Below are 26,303 nucleotides of genomic sequence, written 5' to 3' on the forward strand. Positions count from 1 at the left end.
ACGTTAGAGCAGGATTGTCGCTTATATTGTAGATTTAAAAGTCCCTATATATTTCTTCATCTATGCATCGACAACCCTGGTTCATCTGGAAGAAAACTTGCACACATGAAATGAAATAAATGAACCAACAAATCGCAGCCATTCTTGTCTGAGACGATTTTCTCCACCGAACCCATAATCCCCCGAAGACCGAATCAAAAAAAATCCAGACCATAATGTCCCATTTTACACCAGAATTTATTGGAACACATACTATAAAACAGTATTAAAGAAGCCGGATAACAGTATCTCCATCGCTAAAAGTAGAACGATACAATATAAATACAAAAACACACCACGGGATGTTGGCTGACAGGAAACGGAGGAAACACAGTAGAAACCGAGGAAACCGTGTGACGTTGCTCTGCAAAAATAATCTGCTTTTGTGACAAACTAGAGCCCGAGTTTACATGTACACAACAGAAACATTCAACTAGTGCAAAAAAGCCTCTAACAGATCAAATAATCTTAAAACTACACGTCATATCTAATATATATATAATATATATATTCATTTTATTTATAGATATATACGTTTTCATATAAATAACCCCCTTTTATTTTGGCATTTATCGTCGGTACAATAAGTTAAACATCCTAACAGACACTGAGTGGCACGTTTGAAAAAAAGCGATGGAGTCCAATTTTTTTTAAAAGCACTTCTTCGATCGTCTCTAGATATGTGGAGCGGCCGTCGTGAGCAGGAAGTGACCGGAAATAAAAACAAAAACAAGAGGGAAGAAAATAAAAGATGATACAAATGTGTCGCCACGAAGAGAAGGAAAAAGAGGAAACGCCGAGCCCTTGAACGACAGAACTGCTGCACGGAGAACAACGTACGAACATTCCAGTATTTACAACAACTTCCCGTCTGGACTTGGATTTCGTGTCGTCGACGTAAACTCAGTGGTTTTTCTCAGCAGGCGACCAATGAGGAACCAGCGGGATTGTGGGTAAAATCTGGTCAAAGGTAATTAAAAAAAAATGAATCATACCTTCACTCTGGTGGCGGTAGAGATTAAGATTATCCTCTTTGATAATCTCCTGACTTCATAACAATAGACCACAAAATTATATGGTCGACCAAACTTTATCCAATCGTTAATCCGATCAGGACGTCCCTGGATCAGTACCAACCACATATTTGTGGTAGAATATAAGTGAAAATAGGATTAAATAATCCACAAATAATAAGGAATTGAATATAAAGTGACTTAAATTCTGCTTATTCTGGGTGTGACTTTTACTAACGGCAGTAGTTGACACAAAAAAAACATTATTAATTGCAGCTATTTTGATGTCCCAGCACCGAAAACCCAAACCAAAGATAAGAAACAATTCCACAGACTAGGATTAAGGTATAATCTGGATTATTCTGAGTTTATTTGTGTCTCCTCAGTGGTCTCTGCCGTCTTCTCCAGATCCAAGTGAACGACTTTTTTACTTTCGCGATAACAAGAAACCGATCGAACACATCGAACCACGACGGTGACGACTTGCATTGCGGCGGGGGTCGTGAGGGGTCATGAGGGGGTCGTGAGAGGTCGCGGCGCCTTCATTTTTTTTTTTTTTCTTTACAAAATACATTCTTACTGAGATACTACAGCAGTGCTACATCTGGAAAATGTCTGTCAAAGTGCTCGGGAGGGAAGGAACGAGCGTCTTCCCGTCCCGTCAGTGGTCGGCGTAGAGAGTGTGTGTGTGGACTCATGAGTGTGTGTGGACCCATGAGTGTGTGTGGACTCATGAGTGTGTGTCTCGGTAGTCCCCCGGTGACGAGTGCTTGGACCCGCAGTGGACAGTGAGAAGCTCAGTGGCGGATGAATGGACAGAAACACAAAGCTACGGTGTAGGAATATAATAGACGGTGATGAGTGTGTAAGTGTGTGTGTCGGTGTGTGTGTGTGTCAGTGTGTGTGTGTGCGTCCCGCTCAGTCGCTCACACCACCGTGGCAGGTCTTCGGTCCATCTCCTCCTCCAATTTCACCATCTGCTGCATGTCCTTGGCCTTTTGAGACAAGACACGTCATTTTTAAAATGTTACACTTTCAGTAGAAACACAAAAACCCTTCACACGACTTATCAACACAATGGAAACTTGTGTCTTGCATCACATCTCAATTTGACATATTTATATAGAAAAAATTACGCGATTAATTTGGAATAATTAATCGCTTCTGATTCTGATTAATTAATCGCGATTAATCGCATTAATCTAATTTTTTTTTTAACCGTTGTCTTGTGTTGTTCTTCTTGTGCTCAAGTTGTCAGTGTGTAACCAAGGGTCAGTCACACCTTGAAGTGGATATAACATTTTGATTTAGACGACAGTCGTCAAACTAAATCACACAAGGTGTCAAAGTCTTGAGCAGTTGATATTGCGACCAAATAAATGTATAATATGTATAATATAATGTAATTAATGTATAATATGATGTACAAGAAAAGCTTGAAAAAGTTGGATTTAAGTCAGTAGATGATGGTAAATCTTTTAAAGTAATTAAAATTCAATCTTTATTCATTTTATCGTGACTCAAATACAGCAAACTTTTGCCCCAATCATGAATTTCAATAAAAAAAAGCAAAAAAAGGTTGCTTTTCTCTGGTATTTGTAGGTGAGATTAAAAAAGATTATCAGATGAATTAATGTGTTGTTTATATGAATATTTTAAAAATCAATAGTTACGACAGAAACAAGCACTAATGCTGAGTAATGGTGAGCGATGGACAGAAGAAGGTGAAGGACAAAATGTAGACCAAGAAGAAAGAAAAGGCAGCAGTGAGATGACGGTTCCTACCTGGACACTGTTTATTTGCATGGTGTGATTTCAAATGCTGTGCCAGGAGAAGCAAATCATATATTAAAGACAAATGAAGTCATGCGTTAATGTAAAGACGTGGACGACTTCAGTCCGTGGTGCAATGATCCACCTGTTCGTTGAACTTCTCCAGTTTCTCCAGCTGCTCCTTCTGGTTCTTCTCCAGCTGCTCCATCTCCTTCTGGTGCTTCATGGCCAACTGAGGATTAAAAAAAAGTCACATTAACACCACCTTCTTCTCCTCCATCCTTGACTTTCGTACCCTTTTCCTCTCGTCCAGGAACTTCTTGGTGTTGCTGGAGTTCAGCTCTCTCACCCTCCTGCGACACAAACATGTTGTCACCACATGAGTGAAGGAGGAATGAAGATCAGTCGCACCTTTCTCTCTCAGCCTTGTTTTTGATGCTCTTGTCCTGACTGATGGCTTTGCTGTTCTCCATGGACATCTTGGCTTGGTTGGCTCTCATCTCTTTGCTCTGCCTGCAGACATGATCGGACGTGAAGCACCGTGTGTGTGTGTGTGTGTGTGTGTGTGAGGAGGCGAACCGGTCGTGGATGAGCTTGAGCTGCACGGTCTGCTGCTCCTGGACAGTGGCCAGAAGTTTCTTGAGGAGCTCGCACTGCTGCGTGACGTGGCCGTCCTTCGCGTTCTGCTCCTCGCTGCTGTGACTACTGATCAGCTCCGACCATTCTTTAGTGTGCAGCGCCGTGATGTCCTTTACCTGCACACGCACACACACACACACACACACACATCCATCACTAGACTGAAATAAACGTCTAACTTTTTATGAGGTCGCCGAGGTTCAACCTTGGCTTTGTGATCAGCCAGAAGTGTCTGAATTTTATCTTCTGTTTCCTTCTTCAGCTCGTGGCAGTTGTTCTCCCTGAAAGGACACACACACACACACACACACATTGAAAGACACAGTCAAATGAAAGACAATAACACACACGCACAGTGGAAACAAGGTAGCGTTCAATGTATCATCAGTATGTGTCTTTCTGTACAAAACTATCTTTTCATTTAAATATTTACATTAGAAAATGTTCTTAAGCCCCGCCCACTGAAAACACTATTTTTCTAGATTAAATCGTGTTCACCATAACCACACCCACTCTGCTGTGATTGGTCAAAAATCAAGGTTTATCACACAGAGTCATCAATCCCTGAAGTCTCCACCTCCTAGGGACTCATTGTATAAACAAAGTGGGGCGTGATTACAGTTGTCTGGAGGAGGAGTGAGAAGCAATTATTACTTCATAATGGACTCTGCTCTCGTAACCTCTCGTTCGCCAAGATTTCAGTCGGGGGAGAACTTTATAAAAGTAATAAGTTCAAAACATGGTCATGATGAGGGACTTACTGCATATTTAAGAAGAAGACTTCAAAATTTGAAACATGTGAGTCAGGAGAGTTGAGTTTTCACATTAGTTGCGCTTAAACACTGATATCTTCTCATTAATGGCAGAGGTATTCAATGTCTGAGGACTTTTCAAGCTACATATAGTTTTTTAACCTTTTGAAATCATCAATTAGAGTTATAACAGCTTCGTCGCTGCACTGACCCTCGTTTTTTGATGGCCTTCTCCAGCAGCTTCTCCAGCGTCGTCTTCTCCTTGTCGTGCTGGGAGACCAACTTGTCCACCTGGCTGCAGTGAGTCTTCTGCATGACATTTTGGTCCTGGTGGAAAATGAACAAACAAACAACAACAATCCCCCCGTTAACAAAGCTCTTTGTCGGTTCACGCCGCTACACAATAAACGGGTTGAAAAAGAACGGTTACGCAAGATGCTTCAACCATCAATCAACCGACACACACAACCAGGAGTCACTTAACAAGTCTAATTTGCAAACACACATTCATTACGTGGTTGTGTTGGCAACAAGTGTGTGTGTTTGAACGCCCCAGCGATATGGAGATGAAAGCGTGTGTGTGAAAGTCTGATGATTTAAAAAAAACGCGGCCATGTTGCTTTGTCAACACACACACACACACACACACACCCCCCCACACACACACACACACACACACACACACACACACGCACACACACACGAGCCCTCACCTTCGAGTGCTTCTTCTTCAGAGTGGTGAGCTCTTTCTGCTGCTTTTTAATGAGCTTGAGGTACGACTGCAGGGACACACAAAAACACCTTTGTCATGTGACAAGTGGCTCACAACGTAATGCAAAAATACAATTAACCAAATGTTCAAAAAGCACCTTCATCTGCTTCAAATCCTCAATATTGACGTTAGGCACGAGTGCAGAATCTGGAGAAGAGCGACAGTTAAACACCAACGTTTGTGTTTTTTCTTTTTTTTTAAGTGCCTTCTGTGACGCCACGACTCACCCTTCTTGGATTCTGATGAGTTATTCTGGGCGGAGTTGGAGGTCTGCGCCATGTCGGAGCTGCTCTGTGGCGTCACGTTGGCCTTGACCGTGTCGCCCTTGTTTTTTCCCTTCTTGTCGTTTTTAGAGCTGCCGCTGGGGACGTCGGCGATGTCGTTCTGCAGGGGTCGGAGAAGCAGAAATAATTACTGCACTTTGTTTACGGACTATGGGTGAGTGCGTGTGTGTGCGTGTGTGTGTGTGTGTGTGTGTGTGTGTGTGTGTGTTAACACACCGTGTCGATCCCAAGTGCTTTCATTTGGTCAGCTCTCTTCTCTCCGATGGTCAAGAACTTCTTTGGGTCCGAGAGAGCGTCCACAATAGCTACAACAACAGATAATAACCTCAGAAACAACTTAAAAATATCTGATTATTCTTCAAAAAATATAAATAATGATGATTATTATTAAGTGTAATAGCAAAAAAAGTCACAGTGTGTATTAGAAACCAGTACAAAAAAGGAATTAAAATGGTTGAAAAGGAGCAGAAATACTAAGTAATTTCATTATTAATATGATTAAATAAATGTAAGGAGATCATGACTAAATAGTGTTTAATAAATCCACATTTAAATATAATTAAATTAAAACAACTATGTACAGTATATATCGTAATTTCTATATATTTATATTAAAAACTACAAGTTTGTCAGATCTAGAAGATGATTCACAGATATTTAAGGACAATGTTAGAGTCTACAGTACAAAACATGGCTGCCACATTGAGGAATATTAGTGAATAAAAACAGTGTTTGAAGATGCAGTTGAAACTCTGTAAAACATGCACAAATATTGAAATAAGCCAAACATAATCATCATAACCGCGACGAGAGAATATTAAAAAGTGTCTTTTCAAGCGGAGACAGAGGCTAATGCTGGTGTTTTATGATCTACGAGCCTCTAGGCTTTATTTAACGACAACTGCAAATGTACTTCGCGTTTGTTTGCTTCACCATCATCATCATCATCTGTGTCTCAGAGGGTCAACGGGGCCCGAGGCAGGAGGCCGTTACACCCCCCGCTAGGGTGGAGAATAAACTCTCTCACCTCCGAAACCGTCGGGCACATATGTCTTGAGGATGATTTGGCAGAAGATGGTGGGCAGTGAGAGCGGCTTGTTGCCCTCGTTCCTCAGCGAGATGTGTCGGTAGCCGGCCTGCAGGCCGTCCAGAGGCAGGATGCGCTGACCAATCAGCTTGTTGCTGTCGTCGTACACGCCGATGCGCAGCACGGCCAGGTCGGGAAGGATCACCTGTGCGGAGGGAGATTAGAAAAAAGAAGTTGATTCATCTCAAAGGTCTTACAGGCGTTTAAAGATGGCGTGTTCAAGAGCAAAACTACAAATACAGCTGCATAACAGAGAGTATCATGTCAGACTCATCTCCCCTTCAGTCGGTCAGAGCAAGAGGTCATCAACACAGAGTCTGGTTCTGCTCGAGGTTTCTGCCCCGCTATTGACGCTCATTGCGATTTGTGTGGAGCCGTTTTCCTCTCATTTGTACTATCAATATATACATTTTTTTTACATTAGTCATAGGGTTATTATGGATTGATTTTGATTAATCATGACTCATTTTAATTCATTTCAGAGGCTTCATGAAACAGCTTAGTAGTGAAGAAATAGTGTCTTTATTTTGAAAGACCACTAGATGGTACTGATGATCTGATGAAGCTTCATGAAGCAGTGTCTGTATATTAAGAGTCCACTAGATGGCGGTCTCTGAACTATTTTCCTGTTCTGATGAAACATCACATAACTTTTTTAATGATGGCGCCACCTACTGACCTCTAAACAAAATGACACTGTTTCATGAAGCTTCATCAGCCCATTACTACAAGATGGCACTCAAAGTTTAAAAATGATTCCCAGGTTTCATTGAACTAGTAGATCAGAGTTAATAGTTGTAAAGCACAGAGTTCCATCTGGTGGCTTATCAAAATTAAAACACTGTATCATGATACAGTGTCTTCACTACACAGGGGTTTCACGAGGCGTCATCGACCCGTCGCTATTAACAAGCGCTTGTGCACGTAAACACTGCAACATTGTCACCATCGGAACAAAAGGAGAAGGTCAAGGATGAGAGCGGAGTGGACACTATCAGGGGACGGTCACGCTGTGATAGCACGGCAACATGCTGCAAATCTGACCGGTGACAAGGCCATCTCCTCCACGAATATGCACCTATTTACACTTTAATGTGGATGTCGGTGTGTGTGTGGAGGAGCTTATACGAGCTGAACCCCCCACCCACCCCCCCCTGAGGAATGAAGGGTAAAAAAAAAAAAAAAACTGGCCTTGTGTGTAGCGATAAGTGAGGCGAAGAGGATGATTAATACCTAGACGAGGAGGACGGTTGGAGATAAAACCTGCCGAATAGTCACTAGAGATGAATGAGCGGAGATGCACGTGGATGTGTACGCTGTAGTGAGTGAGGGGGCTGCTGCCGCTGCGTCATCTCCACCGCGCTGTGAGCACACTGAAGCTGCTGTATTTACAGGTATTGTGCGGAGATAGAGGAAGTCTCGGCTGCACATTTGCAGGGGATTGTGGGCTCTGATAGCAGAGTGTAACTTGGTGTGTGTGTGTGTGTGGAGCGGCACTGCAGGAGGCTGTGATTGATGGTGTGTGTTAGTGAGCTGGAGTCACAGTCATGGCTGAGAGACTCCTCATTCTGCTGAGAGCAGCACTCTCGCCGCGCAGGTTCTTCTCTTTCTTCTTTTTAGATCTTTGACTCTTTATGCGATCTCCACCATCCCTCCATCCCTTTATGTCGGACACGTTTTTTCACGTGACCCGTCCCACCCTCCTCCGTCCTTGGCAAGTACCTTCCTGAAGACGAACGGCTCCTCGTTGTACGCCGGGTTCAGGCCGTTGTTCATCACCATGCGCGTGCGGAACTCCTTCCTGATGGTGTCGGTCGGGAGGCCGTACATGTCCACCTCCACGTACGTGCCGATCTTTTTATCCGACAGAAACTGACCGGAGAAAACCTGAAGAAAAAAACGAGAGGAGGATGAGGAGAGTGTAACGAGGACAATGTCGACTTCATCGTTGTTTATAATTCAATTGAAATCTGATGATATTATGACATTTATATTTCATTTATTCAAGGTAAAAATAATGAGTTAATTGATTATATTCTTATAATTTTTATATAAATAATATAAATAAAAAATATTACTCTATTAGAGACATATAAATTAAATAGAATACAGGTTTAAACACTTTTAGTTGTCGGACCTGCACGCTGCAAGTGGCCGCGATGACACCGTCCACGGGGGTCTCTGAGAACGGGTCGAACATCCTGTCGGACCGCCGCATGAAATCAGGCTTCTGCAGGTACCTGACGCACAAACACAGGGACACGTTTTAGTAACGCAGCTTGTTTAATGGTTAAGTTACAGGCAAAACATTATGTTTCTAAATATTTATTGATATTCTTTATCATTTAATAAGGTGGAAAAGGAACTTAACGCTTGGCACCTCAACATTGGGGTGTTTAAAATTGACTCATGGAATGACCTGGTGTCACGGTTGAATATAGTTTTTAATTTATTTTTATTTAATCTGGTCCTTGAGAGCAATAAACACATTAATACATGACATTTAATCAAGAGGCAGACAGTGCCCAAAGGCCTGACTTTAAAATGCCTGTTATTTTCTGTATGACGTCAGGAAAATAGAGGATTTCCCTTTTTTTGCATGTTATTTTTCATTCTCCTTTTTCTCTTTTATGTTAAAACACATTAAAATATATGCTTTGAGAAGGAAAAAACAAAGATAAACAACATGTATCTAATTAAAATAAAGGAATAGAGAATAGGAAGAGAAATCCATATGAATCTTAAGAAAATACAGTTTTAAATACCTTAAAAAAATATATATATATATATTAAGTAAATGTATGAAGAAAGAAATTGTTAAACCTTTTTTTAATGTCGACATTATAACAACGGGCTTATCCTCAGTTCAAAAATATAAATCATTTTGAGTTAGATTCTTACTCATTTTTACAGCTTTATTCATTTATTTTTATTAACTGAAATGAGCGCCTTTCTTCAGAGAAAATACGATCTTAGAACAATAAACCATTTAGACAGTAGTAATCAATAGAAGAAATATTCTATAAACTATGAGTGTGGCCTTGTAGCAAATGCCTCACGGAATGGTAGAAGTCCGCGGACCAGGGGTTTAGAAAGAACGAATAACACAATATTCTCATCTGTTGTAACGATTGATGCATATTTACAGAGTTCAAGTTATAACAGGTACATCTCCAGCCCATCAGGAGTATTGATGTAACGATGAATCTTGAGTGACACCAGTGAAGAGCAGGCTCCAGCCAAAGCGCTGATCTCTCCTCAGATGAGATTTCCAGCATTAGCAGTAAAGAGACTCTGCCCTGAGGCGTCGTATAACAGTCGGGGGAACTGAGACAGCGACGGAGGGAGGAAGAGACAGATGACTGCAGATAGTTTGGGTGCAGAGTGAAGAGGTACTCGCCTCTCTCCACAGCCCTCACCGGCTCTCGGGCAGACAGCGGCTACGATGGCTGCCGGCAGCCACTAATGAGATGTGACAAGCTTTAATTGATGAGCTTGTGAGAGCACAAGAGAGAGGGGAGGAGTGATAAAAGGACAGGAGACAGGAAGGGAGGGAGAGACGGAGAGAGAGAGAGAGAGAGAGAGGGATTTCTCACCCGCAGGAACCGTTGTATTCAAACTTTCCCTGGTTGAGCTGCATGGCTAAATCTGAGAAAAAGAAGAGGCAAAATTCAAGATGTGGTTTTCATTTGTAGAATAATTTAAATTTAGCAACAACTCTTATTCTCGCCGAAGAGATTGACAGACTTGTGTGAACCCATCTCTGAGGCTGCAGATGTCCAGCTTCCAGCTTCCAGCGGGCCATATGCTCCGACCCTCTCGCCTCTAGTTATGGAGCAACAGCTGCTTCCAAACAGGCTTCATAGACTATTTTTACATGTGCAACGTTAGAGTCGCAGCGTGTGATGGAATTAGATATTAAACGGTGTAAAGACACGAGCGCGGGGCAGACGAACACGTGCAAGTTTGGACATGTGAAAGTCTATTGTTTATCATCACCTTACATAACACATCATCAAATGTTCATCATTAAAACTTTAATTCATGTTCAAAAATCCCCGTTTTCAAATTACTTGAAACAATTACTGATGAAAATTCCTGATATTGTATATGGAAGCTGCTAATTCTTTCCGCAAAATACAGTTTTTTCCTTTATTTAAAAATAAATAAAAGTTTTTCTCAAAAAAAATGTTTAAAGCCAGTATTAATAATAATAATAAATTGTATTTATTGAACACTTTTAGGACACACAAAGATGCTTTACGTTCTAAAGGACAAAAAAGACGAAAAAAAATGAGTAAGCATTTTTAAAACAGGTGGGTTTTGAGTATTGTAACCAAAACACATGATTTATTGTTGGAGTTTTCAGTTTATAATAAAATGAATTGAATTAATATGAATAAACTACAATGACATTAATGAAATACAGGGCATCAAATAAAAAAAGAGAGTCGTACATTAAAGTATGCATATAGATTTATTTTAATGATTAGCTGAACATAATTAAATAATGGATAGAATATAAGAATAATCCAACAGATAAATTAAGATTGGTTTTAAGCACCAACTCTGGTTGTGTGTCCGCAGTCTTATATATATATATACTTTTAAACGTTAGTGGCCCATTTAGCATTGATGTCCACTTAACAGTCAATTAATACAAGAAAAGCCACAAATAAAAATGAAGAAAATGTTGAACTAAAGAATGTTAATCTACTTTAAAATCAGTATTTTCTTCATGATTCCAGCTTTGTTTTAATGTTGTTACAAATGATAGTTATTTCACTTTTGTATAATTTCTAATTCAATAAAAAATTTAATTGCACACAATTAGAAAAATATACGCATGAAGTTTTGATATGAGACTATATTTTGGGGGTTCATGGGGTCAACCGTGTGATGTTGAAATACGGTTTACAGTTGAATGTGTGACGCGTCGTGTTGTCGTGTGATGCAGTACCTGGGGTCTGGAAGTTGAGCGAGACCATCTGGCAGCCGGCGTTCCAGAAGATCTGAGGCATATAATTACTGGAGTCAACGCGGCCCCCTTTGGGGTAGATGCGGCTCATCTGACGTTTGTTGTAGCTGTGGTGACGGCGTTCAGGAAAGTGCGGAGTAAGACGAGTGTGTGAAAAACGTGTTTAAACATGTTAGTCGCTCCTTTAAAAACGGCTAAAAGCAAATATTGCAGAAAAATATTTTATAAGAAATCATCATTGTTTTCTCTTTAAAAAAAACTGTTACATAAGGTAATTGAAAAGATGTCAAACCTAAAATATTTTAAAAGAAAAGGTGAAAAAAATAAAACAATTGATCTTCCAAAAATAATAATATTTAAACATTTTTTTCACTAAATGAGGCAAACGTTTTCACGCTCAAAGGATACTTGACAAACTCTAAGGCGTTGGTCTTCAGGTATCCAAGGCCGACGGACTCGTTGAAAGAAGACATGTTGTGATGGATGTTCTTCTCTGGTAACAACAGAGAAGAAAACACGGTTATGAACGCTCATTAAAAAAGTAAGTATATTGAATAAAATATTTTTTTGGGTCCAATAATATTGCTCTAAAAAATAAAATAAAAGCTTCTGCAAATGTGCTTCAAATGAAGATGATTAAAACTGCAAAAACTGTTTTACAGTTAAAATAACATGTTCAGAAAGTTCAGCACAGAATAATATTATTTTAATTAATTTAATGTATAAAAGCGAAAACAAAAGTATACTCCTTAAAATACCAAAACAAAAAAGAAATTTAAAAAAAAATAATACGTGATTTATGATCATATTTGCTTTTTCGAGATGATAAAAAAACACATTTCACCAGCCTGACATGGTAACAAATGATGCTAAAAACAACAATTTGATTGACAGCTCACCCTCTGCCACATCAAAGCTCTGGAACTTGACGGGCTGAGCGTAGTTCACCATGGCTGAGAGGTACGGGTGGATGTTAGTGGTGGCCCCGACATATGTATACTGAGCGATGAGAGCCTCTTCAGAGTCTTCAGGCTCTTCCCCGCCCTGCACAGGAGAGAGTGAGCCTCGATATCATTCTAATGTCACCCGTGTTTTCCAACGTGACCCCAGGGCTGACCTTCTTGTTGTTCTCCATGTCTGATACTTCAGAAACATCTGTCACATCTGTTGGTTCTGTGGCTTCAGACGCCTCCGTTCCTTCCTCGTCAGGCGTCTGGTGACAAACAAATATATCGGAAATAAGAGAAACTACATCAAGAAAATCAGTTTTGTGTCTCATTAAAATGCTAATGGAATTAAACCTATGAGGGTAAAATTAATTCAATTATTTTCACTTAAAAATCTATATTTTTCAAATTTGTTTCTAAATGATAAATGATTATTGGAGTTCAATATTGATTCAAAATACACTTTAAAGGAGTCTGTGTCTTACCTTTTTCACGCTGGTCTTGCTGTTTTTTTCAGTTTTCTGAGAAACGTGATTAGATTCTCCGTTTGCTTCCGGAGCTTCTGAGTTGTCCTTATCATCTGCATCTTTGTCTCCTGAACAAACAATACAGGAAGTTACTTCTCGACTTCTATCTCCGCGTTTGATAAAACGTGAAAAGACGACCGACCAATCTCAGTGTCGTCTTCTTCTCCCATGATGATGGCAGGAGTGTTGGTCTCTCCGGCCTCCATGTGTTTCTTAAAGGCTTCAAGTTGTTCTGCAGATCAACAGCAAAGATCGACTTTTAAAACGTGTTTTTTTGCGACACGCAAACATGAAGTAAAACTCGTGCACAAACTTTGTTCTACTTCTGGTTTCAAGCGTTTGTTTTTGATGAGTATTTTGCGTTTCAGCTCATTTGGCGATGGAAGTGGACGACCTGGTTCAAGCTGGGAAAGAACACATTTACACCATGAGAACCATTTTGATTGATCGATTGAACCACATTTATTCTTCGCTCATTGGAGTTGCTTTAGCAGTTCACAAGAAAAAGATTAAATATTACATACATGGTAACTTTCAAATAACAAAAACAATAATCAATAAAAAAAAGTTATGATGATAAAAGTAATTAATATTAGTAAGTAATGATAATAAAATAGTAGAAATATATAAATATAATAATTATGATAAATAAATTAAGAACAATAAACATTAGTACAGGACAATAAACACAAGTTCAAGAAAAATGTATTAATAAACAAAAAAAAGATGAAAATGAATTTTGAAAAAAACATAAAATAATTATAAATGTACCAAAAAACAATAATTATTAAAAATTAAAAATGTATACATTTTTAATAACACATTAAAAATGTTTTATTATTGAAAAGATAATGTATTAAAAGCCAATCTTAATCTTTTCAGTAAAATACCAAAATAAAAGCATTTAAAAAAGATTCATGCTCATTTTTAAAATACAAAAAGCTTTTCCTACATGATAAAAACATAAAATATTGATTAAAATATCCAAAAACAATAAACATAGGTACATAGGTACAGTACAATAAACACTAGTACAATAAAAATGTATAAATGTGTTATTTATACTTTATAAATTAATTTGAATGAAAGAAATTAATGTATAAAAAGCCAAATAAAAGAATTTGCAGTAAAATACCAAAATAAAAGCTTTTTTTTTTAACTAAAGATTTATGCTCATTCTGTGAATAAAATAAGCTTTTCCTATATGATAAAAAATAAAATAATGATTAAAATATAAAATACAATAAACACATGTACAAGAAAAATGTATGAATAAAAGAAAACAAAAGGATATGCCTTAAAATATACATTTCTTTAAAACAAAGCCATTGTTTTTGTTCATCTTGTAAAAAACAAGGAAAAAAAAGATTAAAAATACTTGTTTTTTTTTCTAAAACGATAAACTCAAACATTATTACTCACCACATAGTTTTCCAGAGGCTGCCTCAGAAGAAAGTCACCAAAGATCTCCTCACAGTACTTGGCCATCTTGTACTGCTGTGGTTTACTAAAGACCAACAGAAGCCGACGTCAGGGTCAGTTTTCATGTTGATAAAATATCAAAAGTCTTGTGTTGTCTAAACGTTACCTGCAATGGTTTTCGAAGGATAAGATGACGGGGTAATCAGCCGTCACAAATGCTGTGTCCCTGATGGCTTGGATGACATCCTGCAGAGGTATTGATGCAGTTACACGTTTTCAACGATAGGGGGCAGGCGGCGCAAACAAAAAGAGTCGTAAGTCAGTGTGTGAGTACCTTGAACAGGATGTCGGTGCACATGGCCTTGCCGTGAGTAATGATGGGTTCCTGGTCCTCTCCTTTTCCATCCCAGCAGTCCAGCTCCACACACCTGATGGACAAGAATCATTTTAAAAATCGTTCAATCTTCAAACGAAGGTCCATCATCTTCTCCGTACCTGCATCCGGACAGCAGCACCTGCCGGTACATCTCCACGGATGACTTTCCTCCAAACTGTCGGCCGTTCAGGTAGGTGTTGTGCGAGGAGCTGATGTAGTAGTGGCCCAGGGGCTGGTCCATGTCCTGGTACAGCTCTAGTCGGTCCAGGAACACCGGCGCGTTCTCGTCCGACATCAGGTACCTGCAGAAGCCATCGCTGGACATACGGCCTGAGACAAAAATGTAATGTTTTATGTTAGCATTTACTTTTTCAGGTGTAAGAGATGATGTTTTTTGTCAGAATGTGTCTGTTAAATAACGAGAACCATATATTTATATTTACTGGGGTTTCAGATTAACACCTGGGTTCATCAAATATTTGAAGTAAGCTGTTATTGAGCTTTTATAGGATGCAACCATTGACAACCCTTTGAAACAATTACATTTTGGATGCTGTTTTTTACTAGAAAAAATAACTATATTGATGAAATAAAGATTAAAGAATAACATCAAAACAACGACCACAATAATGGTGTTTTCCTCATTTTCCAGGTTAGAAGATGATAAATGGTACGTCTCACATGGTTAAGTGATATTATTAAATTCATTATTTTCAAGTTTAATGTGTGCATAGAAAGCATTTAAAGTAATATAGATATGATTCATATATGGAGGCTCAAGTAACACCTGTTTGTTTACTATGTGATGCTAGTTAGCATTGTTTTGCTAACTGTTTTGCTTCAGGAAGGGTTGTTTATCTATTTAGAGCTGAATGTCAAATCCATTTATTCGAACTTATGCTTTTCTTGCAATTTTCATGTTTCTTCAAACATAATTCAATACAATAAGCAAAATCTTAATTATAGAAACGGGGCTTTAGCAAACAATAGGAGCTAGCATCCGCTAATAAAAGTTCATATTTTACCTCCATTTTAGAATATTATACGTCACACAATAGGTTATTAATTCCTTCTCTGCTTGCATTAGACTTTGTTTTTCTGAAAATCAACCTTATTTCCACATTATTGTTGGGAGCCATGAGCTGTAGTACCACCATCTCACAGCAAGATGGCGACACAACTCAAACTATCGCCACAGACAGGTCGCTCACCCTTCTTCTTCAGCTCTGCGTCCCTCTCGTATTTCTCGATGATCTGCATGGCCCTCTTGGGGTCATAGAACGGGAACAGGATCTCGTTTAACCTAGGGTCACGCTGGTTCTGAGAAGTGACGCACACACACACAAAAAAAAGTCACAAATATTGATCGGGCCCGGAAACAGGATCTCCAGATGACGTGAGGAAAAAAACAAACCATCACAGACGAGAGGAACAAGCGGGGCAATGTGGGGAAATGACAAATAGAAAATGAACCTTAAATCAATAAAGGTGCTTAACTATGGTTGCACTGTCGTCATGGTGACGGTAAGAAACGATGCTAGGCTCTACATAGTGATGATTTGGGCTATGTGGGTTATAAATCTAATTTAAAAAATAAAGTGTAAATCTGATGTGTGAGGCAGACACACACACACACACAGTGTAGCGGCGAAGCAGGTATTCAGCAGCACGGCCACCGACACACACGGCAGGAAACACGATGAGCCCAGAAAGAAGCAACAGGATGGAAACTTCTGCCCTCCCGTTACCATGGCAACACCAATCAGACACAGGGATGCAAGCGGCGCTAAAGGGGGGGAGGGCAGGGAGGGGTCGGTAGATGGGAAATGGTTGGACATGCAGAAAAAGCTGGATGAAGTTGCACTTGCGGGCTTCGTGTTCAAACAATTCATGTGTTTTTATTAAAACTGGTTTTGACGGCCGGAGGGCAACTTCAGCCAGGAGGAGGGTAGGGAGCGGGGGGGTACTAGGGAGGGGCTGAGGGAGGCTAAATACACACACAAGTTAATGAATGATAAAGAGCTTACTTCATTCAGAAAGCTGACTAACTGGTCTACAGTTAAATAATCACTTTTGCTCCCATTGCTGCAAAGGAATTAATTAGAAAAAAAACAAACAAAAATTGTTAGGCTTCTTCAAATAGACAGTCAAACACAAGCAGTCGAGGAAGCAGCGACTGAGAGGACTTTATACTCGAGGGGGGAAAGAAGTTCAATATTATCAGAAATTAACAGAGTTTTATTTTATAAACTAGCGACAACCTTGTTGAGTTATAGAAGCAGGTTAGACAAAGTTAGTGAAGCAGGCACAGAAACATTCAGGTTTTTTTTTTTTAGCTCTGTCGTCAAACGGAGAAAATACAAATCAAATGCTTCTGAAGGAAAAGGGTCGTCACTTTAGCTATAAAAAAAAAAAAATAAAAAAAAATAACTCACATCTTCTTGAAGAGCTCCTCGATGTCTGTGCGAGGACAGATCTTTTGCGTGAGCGCGTAGAAAATGTCAAATGTAAAGTCGGAATTTTCAATCTCATCGTTCTGTGAAAAGGACACAGCAAGAGAAGGAACATTTATTTAAAATGTCACATTATTTCTTCTTATTTCTAAAGACATTCCCTTTTTTCCACACCTGGCACAGTTCGAGCTACATTTTTGTAGGAAGAATTACAAATAAAAACCTCTCAATGCATCTAAATTATTTTATTTTCTTCATTAAAAATAAATGTATAAAAAAGCTATTAACGTAATTTCCGGCGCTACTTCTGTGAGCCCTGGTGTGGCTTACCTATGTACGTCTGCGGCCTCTAGGGGGCGCTATATCAGGGAGCAAAGAGCGTGTCGGAGAGGTGGAAGAATTGCTGACGGATCAATAGGTGGCACTAATGCACCAAAAGCTAGATGCAAACCGCCTCTAAACAAGATTAAGAAGAATACGACAGTTTGTTTTTCGTCTTGTTTTAGAGACAGAATCTCATGTTGGACTCACTTTCATAGTATATTAAAATTCAAAGAGCTTTTCCTGCTTGTTCAGTGCAGAATCCCTCTGGCAACATGAAGCCTCGTGTACTCTACAGTCTGTTAAACACTGAAAAATGGTCAGAAAAGTAATTCATTTCCGCCTCAGTGGAGAGCTCAAGTGAAACGGCAGGAATAAAAAAACAAGAGCTGGATATGAAAAGTGTCATCCTAATAAAACCTTCACTCGATTGCCTTTGGCCTTGTAAACTTTATTGGCAATAACAAATGACAAAATACAGTTCAAATCATGATGAGGATTTGAATGGACGAGTTGATCTGACGGCCAAGTTTTTCACACACACACAATGCTACCACAGAAAGAATCTCTCTTGACTTTCTAATGAAAAATGTTTGTGTGATAAATATTGTCTGTTCACTTGTTTCTTATACATTTGTCTTTCGCTTGAGGATCCGGCTGATAGGAAAGTCCTGCTTCTATTAATCCTTAGAAACGTTGGTTATTATAAGGATTTGACTCGGGTGTGACAATATGCAGGTTTTTCTTACACCAGCTGCTTAAAAACTCATCACAATTCACATTTCAATCAACACTAATAGAATCTTTGACATGATTTTCCGTCTTCATCAGAAGGAATAATTTCTGTGTAGATTGGTGTTGACTGCTAAACACTAAAAGGAAATATATGAATCTAAAGTAGCCCCGGGCAAAACGACTATGCATCCATATATGTGGGCACATACGGTCAAAATAATATAAAACTGTAAAACACGTACATATAATTTGTTAAAGATCTTATTTTGAACCTTTTTTTTTACCTAATATTCTTCCTTTATGTCCTTAAAGGTGTTTTACCTAGTTTTACCAAGTTTTTGCCTTGTTTTTTTAAATGTATATTTTTAGTAAATACAAATAAAATGAAATGTTATGGAATAATAATGCTTTATTGTGCATTAAATGCATTTTTTTTTTAATTGTTAAATATATGAAATATACATCGCTGTCTTTCTCTTTTTAATCTTGAAATACAATCAAATAAAGATTTATTTTAGAATTATATTATCCATTTTTAAATTCTTTATTTGCCTCTACTTCTTTTGGCTTGTCAGCCCCGTATACCAGTTTTTAAACAGTATATAATAACCCCTGATATAAAGATAGCGAGAACAAAAACACAAAATATAATGTTTATTCACAGCTTAACCCTTGTTATGTCTCTGGGTCAAGGTGACCCGGAGGCCAGAAAACAAATGTGTCTGTGGTATCCCTTGTGTTGCCTCTGGGCAAGGTCAAGGGTCAAACGCATATGTTTTCAAGCCTATGGCTCACCTTGACCCAGAGATAAAACATGGGATAATGACAAAAATATGGAAAATATATCCATCATTGCTTTAGTATTTATTTGTGACCAAGTATAATCTTGTGTTTGACTTTAAGTGATGCATTTTGTTGTTTTGAGACGTACGTAACAACTTATGATTTGTATCTCATCTTCTCACCTTTCCACTTGGCAGGCCCAGATCTTTCAGAGCCTGGAAGATTCCCTTCTCCGTCTTCCCGGACGCAAACGTTCTGGTGATGCTGCAAATAAAGGAGAGAAGGGCGAGAGTGAGAAAGCAAAGTCGCAGCAGATTAGACGCCTTCCATCACCTACCCTCTGACTGGAATCTTGCCGTTTACATTGGTCAGGAAACACAATCTCATCCAACTGAATGAGGAAATGTGAAGGTTTTAAAAGAAGGAATCACTGAGATAAGATTTTTTTTTGGAGGATAAACGCACTGTTTTTTCAAGCAGGTCATTGGACACACGTTGTTGGCCTTAAAGTTGTGGATGACGGACCTCAAACCCTCCGTCCATTTCTGAAAAACATGTGTTCTGAGATAAATAATCAAGAATGTACACAGAACAGTGAGAATTAGTTCGAAACTTGTGGATTAACATTCAGTAATACGTTTGCCCTTCCATCTGATTACTGACCCTAAATTATTGACAAAATCATGAATAAGTCAGTGTGTTTCCTTCAATTGATTTCATGCTTAGTGATGTAGTGTGTTGTGGAGCTGCAGAGAACAACAACCTTTCTAACAGCATCACCACAAAACTAGCTCCTCTAGGATGTGCACCAGCAACATTGTATAAAATAGTAATGAGTTTATGTTTCTGTCTAAGAATTTATTTCTTTTTCAATCGCAATTACTTCATTGAAAAGAAGAAAATCTTTATGTTTAACCAGGTTAGTTGCGTGAGATACAATGTTTTTGATCACATTTTCCAATCTCAAAAAAACCCTCTGATTATTTGTATAAAATACGAATGAATCTCAAGATTATAGATTGGTCAGCGCTAACAACATGATCAATAAATCATGGACTCCCTGGCTAGTTTGTTGAAAAAAAATCCAGCTAATCCGATTAATTCGAAACTCACTTTCAGTTAGATAATACAAAATGAGTTATTCGGAATTCAAAGGAAGTGTCGTATAATAATCAAACCAGTGTCTCAGATTATGATTTATTCATGTGTCACGGTGTGAGAATGACGCATAAGAATGTATCATAGTTATAAATTACACTCAGAGACTCAACTCCAATAGGATTCTAATTTAATATAGAATATAAATTAAATGGTTTCTCAATTTGTCCCATGAATATAATGTACAAATATTTATTTAACTACACTTTAACACAAATTCCTCACTTTGATAAATAGATAAGAGAAGGTTTACTCTGACGCTATATCTACAATAATTCCACCATGTATGACACGTTCCTTAAACATTTGCTTTACGAAGAATCTTTTTGTTTTAACCCAAGATTGACAAATGTTCAACCAAAAGACTCCAGGTGTTTACCCGTGCGGTTTCTGGATTTTCTGCCACCATGAACATGAAGTTGAGGTTGACCAGGTCCGTGCCGCTGCAGATGCAGATGATGCATCCTTCCAGGTCGGCTTCTGTTTTGCCGAGGGCCTCGAATGACGACAAGACCTTGGGGTCCTGAAAAGGGCAAAGCAAAACGATGCTTATCAGAGATAAAACAGGATGAAAACAAGACAAATGAGTCAGCTTCATTTTTAAGTTTTGAATGTTTCGTGGAATCATCATTTTGTACAACAGATAATGAAGATTTTTAATAGAGAAATTGCATTTTGATTCTTTCAAATTCCCAGTCTAACATGTAAAGAAGTTGTTTTTGGAATTTAACTTTTTTAGAGTCGTCATCATATAAAATAAATATTTAAAAAATGTGTTTTACATGTAAAATTGATAAAAATGACCCGAGGATTCCATCAACAAATCAAATCCCTCGTTCCTCTTTGACTTACTGAACCTTTAACCTTTTGTGTCATCACAGGGTCAAGGTGACCCGGAGTCAGTAAACAACCTCTCTGGCTTTCAAAAATACATATGCAGTGGTGGAGGTTGTTCATTTTGACCCAGAGTCAACACAAGAGCATAAAACAAACATGTTTTTTCAGGACTTCAGGTCATCTTGACCCCTGAGATAAAGGGTTTAAATTAAATGAACTGAAAAAAGGCGATGGGCTCCACTGTTTTTCATCAACAAAACAAAGGGCTAACCTCATTCATCTTTCCACTTTAATTAAATCAAGGATGTGACTAAGAGGGCTCGTGTTCCTGCTGTTGATTCTATAGATCAGCTGCCACAAACAGAGGACGCTGTTATCAGGTTGCAATATTTGTGTTTGGATCTTGCATGCGTACATGGTGTTCCGAGAGATCTCTGAACAAATGGCTATGTGATGACTAATAGGACGGGATCTATCACTTTCAGATTGAACGTCTAACACCTGTGATTCAGCCACAAACCTGTGAGTTCCAACGGAACAGTCATTTTCAAAGATTGAGAAGGAGGAAGAGCACTTGGTGTATTAGAAGGTTCTTCTAATAATCTTGGTTTACGAGCAAGTATTTAGCAGAATGATAACAATTGCAAAGACAGTGTTTTAAATACATCACCTATTAGACAATAATAATCAATGATCTAAAAGAAAATAAGTTATATAAGTATTTTTTTCTTTCTTTCAAACCTAACAAACACACATTTTAATCAACATTCTAAAAAGTATTGAAAAATGTAATTATTGCTGTTACTAAAATTTGAAACTGAATTTACAAAACAAAAACTAAAACATAAACTTTAAAGATTTCAGACGAACCACCATTAATGTCTTTTAATCTAAACATAAAAGTTGACTAATCCATCATTCAAATGCAATTATTCATCCTTAATTTGGCAAAATAATCTCTTAATCAGGACATTGAAGGTAAAATGCTTGTGCATTTGGAGTTATTTAAGCAGAAACAAGGAGATAAAAAGCTTTTTCCATTGTCTAAATGAAAGTAGACATGGGAAGCCGACACAAACCTTTATGGAAAATCCTTTCTTAAAAGACTATACAGGTTTATTAGTATAAATTTGTTAGCATCATCAAACCAAATCATAAACAGAAAAATGGTATTATTGGTACTTTTCAGCTCCTTATTTGTTTTGTAAAATTAGCTGATCATATTCAACAATAATCTCTGATGATTCATTTTTGCTTTTCACTTTCCTAAAATCCTGGGGGAGCACTGAACTCTGGTAGAGGAACATCTGATGCCTTACCTTGGGAACACCACCAACACGGATGCTGTTTATTAAGGAACATTCCAGAACTTGGCCTTCCTTCAGGGGACACAGAATATAAACATTAAAATAAAGTGAAGTGAAATATCTAAAATATTTCAATGATATATTTAATATTGTTAATAAATAGCACTTAATATTTATACATAGTTATTAAAATATAGCACAAGATGAGAATAACCTACCTTTCCTTCACTCTTCCAGGAGATGAAAAACCCATACTCGTCCACCTTCACCTGGCAGTTGGGTTCCAACACGAAGGGGTCCTGGAAAGAAAGAAAATATTTAGACTCACGACTAAAAAAAATGATTGGACTTTCAAACAAAACTCTGTAGCACTACTCCTTCATCTTCAAGGTTATGATGGCAGAGACGTACCATTTACATTTAAAAAAAACATGTGCAAATATATTCCATTTACACAGTGGTTGCGTGCAAACGCTTCTCCGGCAAACAAGAGTGAGATAAATGTCACAAACATGTAGCTCTGAATGCAAACATCATTCCATGCAGCACAGCCATGTAAACGACGCACACCTGATCCGTCTCTACAGGCGTTTACACAGAGACTCGTTGCGGTTCAAGGTGAACACAAGATTATTAATGAAAAACAACGTTTTGCCAAAATCAATCTGCAAGAAACTCTGAGTACTTTGACACAATACTGTCAAATCCCACATCTGAGGATGGAGGAGAAACAATGTTTGCCAGGTCACCTTCTTTTATTAGAAACAAGGAGCAGCGTGACACACAAACATCTGTTTATTTTGGTCGCAATAGCCCTAATAAATCCAAACAAACGTTGCGTTGTTTTTCCCCCTTTCTGCACCAATTTTTCATGTTGGAACAAACAGAAAAATGAATTTGGACTCAAAGCCAATTCTTTATTTTTCTATTTCTATCATTCCCTCCTCAGGATCGCAGCTGGTGTCTATCAACGGTGGATAGAACGAGAGGTGTGGGAGGACCTGGACAAGTCGCCCCCACCTGATGCAGAGCACACAGAGATATATCTCCATTCATGGACACACTCACACCTATTAGGAAAAATCCATCTCTGTGGGAGGAAACCTGAGTGCCCGGAAATGAAAGAATGTCTGACAATCAGCGCCAGATTCGGTTAGTTTTTATCATCTACATCCTGATGAGCTCAGTTTAAGTCCACACTGATCCAAACGTTACAAACCTGAATATTATTAAGCGACTACGGAAGCGCATAAATTACATTACTTCAGCTATTGTGTCATCGTGACGCAAGTGTATGTAATTTGTTTCTTTTCATAACTGACTGAGATATCAAAGCCTTTTATCAGATGCAAGATTCCGTGTTCCCCTCCTCTTCATTATGCACCGTATATGCCCCTAAATTACAAGTCCTGTCGCCAAGAATGGATTTCTGGTCGAAGGGACAAAAGCTAAAACAGATGCCTTATGGTTGCTGAAGAGAAAATGTAACCTCTGAACTCCTTTTCTCCTGACCTGAGGAAGATAATCAATAATTCCTTCTGCACAATGGAAATCAATTGGGCTTATCCAGCCTGCTTAGTTGTCACCTCTACAGAGGACGTTTACCAAAAAATGAAACGAAAAAAAACATCAACTGTACTTTAGTTTCTTACACCAGAAAACATAACAAGTTTCTGTTTCTTGGGCTCTTCAATGTAAACATATCACTCAAGGAAGAGGGTGTAAAATGCTCACGTCAAGAGGATACTACTCTCTTTGTATCGCGCCATAGTAAGAAGAAACACATCTTGAAGAGACTTCACTCTGCTTAGGCTTGGCTCCAACAACACACTGAGGACTCTCTTCAGAAGCATGTCGACCCCCCTTTCACGCCCCACTTAGACACGTCTGTGCGATTGATCATTCCTTTCTGTACCATTTCCTTAAGTTTTATTCTGCTTCTCTGGGACCTGGCCCCTCTTCCTTTCTGGAAGAACGATGGCGTCCACTGAAGACTGAGGGGATTCCCTGTTGTGCGCGAAAATATGTGCGGAAAGTGTGCATCAACAGATTCAATATTCAAACAACTATTCGTGATTGCTTACGTTTGTTGCATTTGTTTTTAAAAACAATCTGTTTGTCAAATTTAATTAATATGTAGGACAGTTAGAGTAGTAGTAGTAGTAGTTAGATAGAGTAAAAAGGACTAAAACTCAATTGCCATTACTCATATTTGAAGGAAGTAAAAAAAATGAAGGCATATACAGTGTCTCTCACTTCTCTTGTTCTCTCTCTTGAGATGTTGGTTTACGGTCCTGGCACTTCCTACATGATGACGTCACAAGCCGCAAAAGCCTTTTTAAAAGCTTTTTAAAACAACATTAAACATGGCTACTTGCAAAAAGACACGTGTCTGTCCTAACAGAATGTGTTCGGACTACAAGTGACAACGACACTGATTGTCTTAACTGTGACCCAATCCATTTATTAAAGATACAGTATTTAAAACATTTCAATTGTTTTTTGCTTTATAATCAGAACATTTATTTATTTGGTAACCCCTCTTAGTCACTTGAATGTTTATATTGCATTGTACTGATAAAAGTGTAATTTTAGTGGAACATGGTTCAGCAAATCAGCGACGCTGTCAAGTATAGCCCTGACACATTCGCTGGGGAAAAAGTCATGTGTGTCATCAGACCAGGAAATGAAAGCCGGGCAATTTATTTTGAAAATTATTTTCGACGTAGGAAGTACCCGGACCGTAACGACAGGGTGGACCGAAATGGTGCTTACACCAGCTGGAATCGGCTTAGTTTCCTGGTTCCAGTCCGTGGTGTCCGTCCGTCCAATTTGCTGTGTGGCAAAGTTGACTAAAGTGTTCTTATTTTCTCTAGTGGGTTTAACCTTTTCTATATTCGTCCATTGGTGTGTTACTGAACCTTCACAAGTTTGTATTTGTTCTTCCAACTCTTCATGTGTTGACAGCTATGCTAATTTTGGTTTAAATTATACCACAAATTTTTATTCTGCCGCGTTTTTGCTCTTACTTTCAGTGTATCTGTTTAATGTACCGTATATCTCCAGATTAACCCTGGTTTCTCCTTCTCTTTAATTGTTTGGATTTTCATGGGTAAATCAGTTTTTAAATCTCTTTCTCCTTGCATCAAGTCTCCAAATATCCAGTTGAGTCAAGTAAGTTCGGAGTACATTAGAAATGTTTTTTTAATTTAACCAGTAATGGTTATGATTTTACCTCATCAAACCTGTCAAACAAGGCGCCATCTTGCATAAACTTGGGCAAGTGCTTCTGCCAGTTGAACTCGTAGGATTTTGTCATGACTGCTCACACACCTGAAAAACACAAAACAAACACAATCCTGTTAAAAATATATACACATTACTAAAATGTAAGCGCACAGCAAAAATAAGAAGGATGTATGTATATAATTTTTTTACTGACCAAAACCAGAAAAAAATTACAAACAAAAAGAAACTCACACAACAGAATAGCAGCTTTATTTGTATTTTTACTCTTTAAGTCACAATCTGTTTGGACATCTTGTTTGGAAAAGGTTTTTCTGGCTCCCACTATTTTTGAAATCGTTTAATGGCAATGCAGTAAATTTGATTTTAAGATAACAGCTCAGCTACTACATAAGTCATGAATATTAAAAAATAAACCAGAAAATAAAATACAAATTATGAATAATGCCAAAATGTTACATATTGTTGCTTTGAATCCCAAGCTATTTTAGAGAACTTTGTCAATTATTTTTTTTATAGAAGTTCCAGTTAAATTCATAAATAGGTTTTAAATTTGACTTGAAGTTGTTAGAAACCAATTTATTTTTTGGCCTCGTCTTTTTTTGAGGCTTAGTAAATGACATCTGGTGGTTATTCATTATGTGTCATCTTGTTCTTCCTCTTTGTGTTCTTCTTCATATTTTTTTTTTAATGTATTATTTTTTATTGTTTATGAAAAATTGCTGGCTATTGGTAAAAAACAATTTCCCAAAGGAGACCTCCTGAGGGATCAATAAAGTTTTACCTTACCTTACCTTATTCTAACTTGTGTATGTGTTACATTGTGTTACATTTCTTCCACGAAGACTTGTAAA

The 26,303-nt window shown here is 38.2% G+C and overlaps 1 protein-coding gene across 4 annotated transcripts in view; it reads right to left on the minus strand.

Moving 5' to 3' along the window:
* Positions 1 to 218: 218 nt before the first annotated feature.
* plcb4b (phospholipase C, beta 4b) overlaps positions 219 to 26,303 on the minus strand; it is a 52,155-nt gene continuing 26,070 nt past the window's right edge. For 3 of the 4 annotated variants that reach the window (XM_087813065.1, XM_087813064.1, XM_087813063.1), the window contains 37 exons: positions 25,439 to 25,536; positions 22,422 to 22,502; positions 22,216 to 22,275; positions 20,439 to 20,582; positions 19,367 to 19,446; positions 19,239 to 19,292; positions 19,084 to 19,165; positions 17,045 to 17,145; positions 16,637 to 16,694; positions 15,821 to 15,929; positions 14,729 to 14,939; positions 14,568 to 14,661; positions 14,400 to 14,479; positions 14,234 to 14,318; positions 13,125 to 13,215; positions 12,954 to 13,043; positions 12,770 to 12,879; positions 12,455 to 12,550; positions 12,237 to 12,381; positions 11,746 to 11,830; positions 11,320 to 11,444; positions 9,956 to 10,007; positions 8,497 to 8,599; positions 8,082 to 8,246; positions 6,300 to 6,504; positions 5,489 to 5,577; positions 5,216 to 5,372; positions 5,086 to 5,135; positions 4,930 to 4,995; positions 4,428 to 4,543; positions 3,670 to 3,745; positions 3,405 to 3,580; positions 3,237 to 3,338; positions 3,121 to 3,178; positions 2,971 to 3,057; positions 2,838 to 2,874; positions 219 to 2,047 (listed from right to left, as the gene is read on the minus strand). In XM_087813065.1, coding sequence (XP_087669191.1) covers positions 1,971 to 2,047; positions 2,838 to 2,874; positions 2,971 to 3,057; positions 3,121 to 3,178; positions 3,237 to 3,338; positions 3,405 to 3,580; positions 3,670 to 3,745; positions 4,428 to 4,543; positions 4,930 to 4,995; positions 5,086 to 5,135; positions 5,216 to 5,372; positions 5,489 to 5,577; positions 6,300 to 6,504; positions 8,082 to 8,246; positions 8,497 to 8,599; positions 9,956 to 10,007; positions 11,320 to 11,444; positions 11,746 to 11,830; positions 12,237 to 12,381; positions 12,455 to 12,550; positions 12,770 to 12,879; positions 12,954 to 13,043; positions 13,125 to 13,215; positions 14,234 to 14,318; positions 14,400 to 14,479; positions 14,568 to 14,661; positions 14,729 to 14,939; positions 15,821 to 15,929; positions 16,637 to 16,694; positions 17,045 to 17,145; positions 19,084 to 19,165; positions 19,239 to 19,292; positions 19,367 to 19,446; positions 20,439 to 20,582; positions 22,216 to 22,275; positions 22,422 to 22,502; positions 25,439 to 25,522 — 3,681 coding nt within the window. In that variant the 5' untranslated portion in view covers positions 25,523 to 25,536 and the 3' untranslated portion in view covers positions 219 to 1,970. The remainder of the gene's footprint in view (positions 2,048 to 2,837; positions 2,875 to 2,970; positions 3,058 to 3,120; positions 3,179 to 3,236; positions 3,339 to 3,404; positions 3,581 to 3,669; positions 3,746 to 4,427; positions 4,544 to 4,929; positions 4,996 to 5,085; positions 5,136 to 5,215; positions 5,373 to 5,488; positions 5,578 to 6,299; positions 6,505 to 8,081; positions 8,247 to 8,496; positions 8,600 to 9,955; positions 10,008 to 11,319; positions 11,445 to 11,745; positions 11,831 to 12,236; positions 12,382 to 12,454; positions 12,551 to 12,769; positions 12,880 to 12,953; positions 13,044 to 13,124; positions 13,216 to 14,233; positions 14,319 to 14,399; positions 14,480 to 14,567; positions 14,662 to 14,728; positions 14,940 to 15,820; positions 15,930 to 16,636; positions 16,695 to 17,044; positions 17,146 to 19,083; positions 19,166 to 19,238; positions 19,293 to 19,366; positions 19,447 to 20,438; positions 20,583 to 22,215; positions 22,276 to 22,421; positions 22,503 to 25,438; positions 25,537 to 26,303) is intronic. The other variant, XM_087813066.1, reaches the window with a different exon arrangement.

Source organism: Callionymus lyra, chromosome 17 (assembly GCF_982586985.1).
Source record: "Callionymus lyra chromosome 17, fCalLyr1.hap1.1, whole genome shotgun sequence".
Lineage (NCBI taxonomy): Eukaryota > Metazoa > Chordata > Actinopteri > Syngnathiformes > Callionymidae > Callionymus > Callionymus lyra.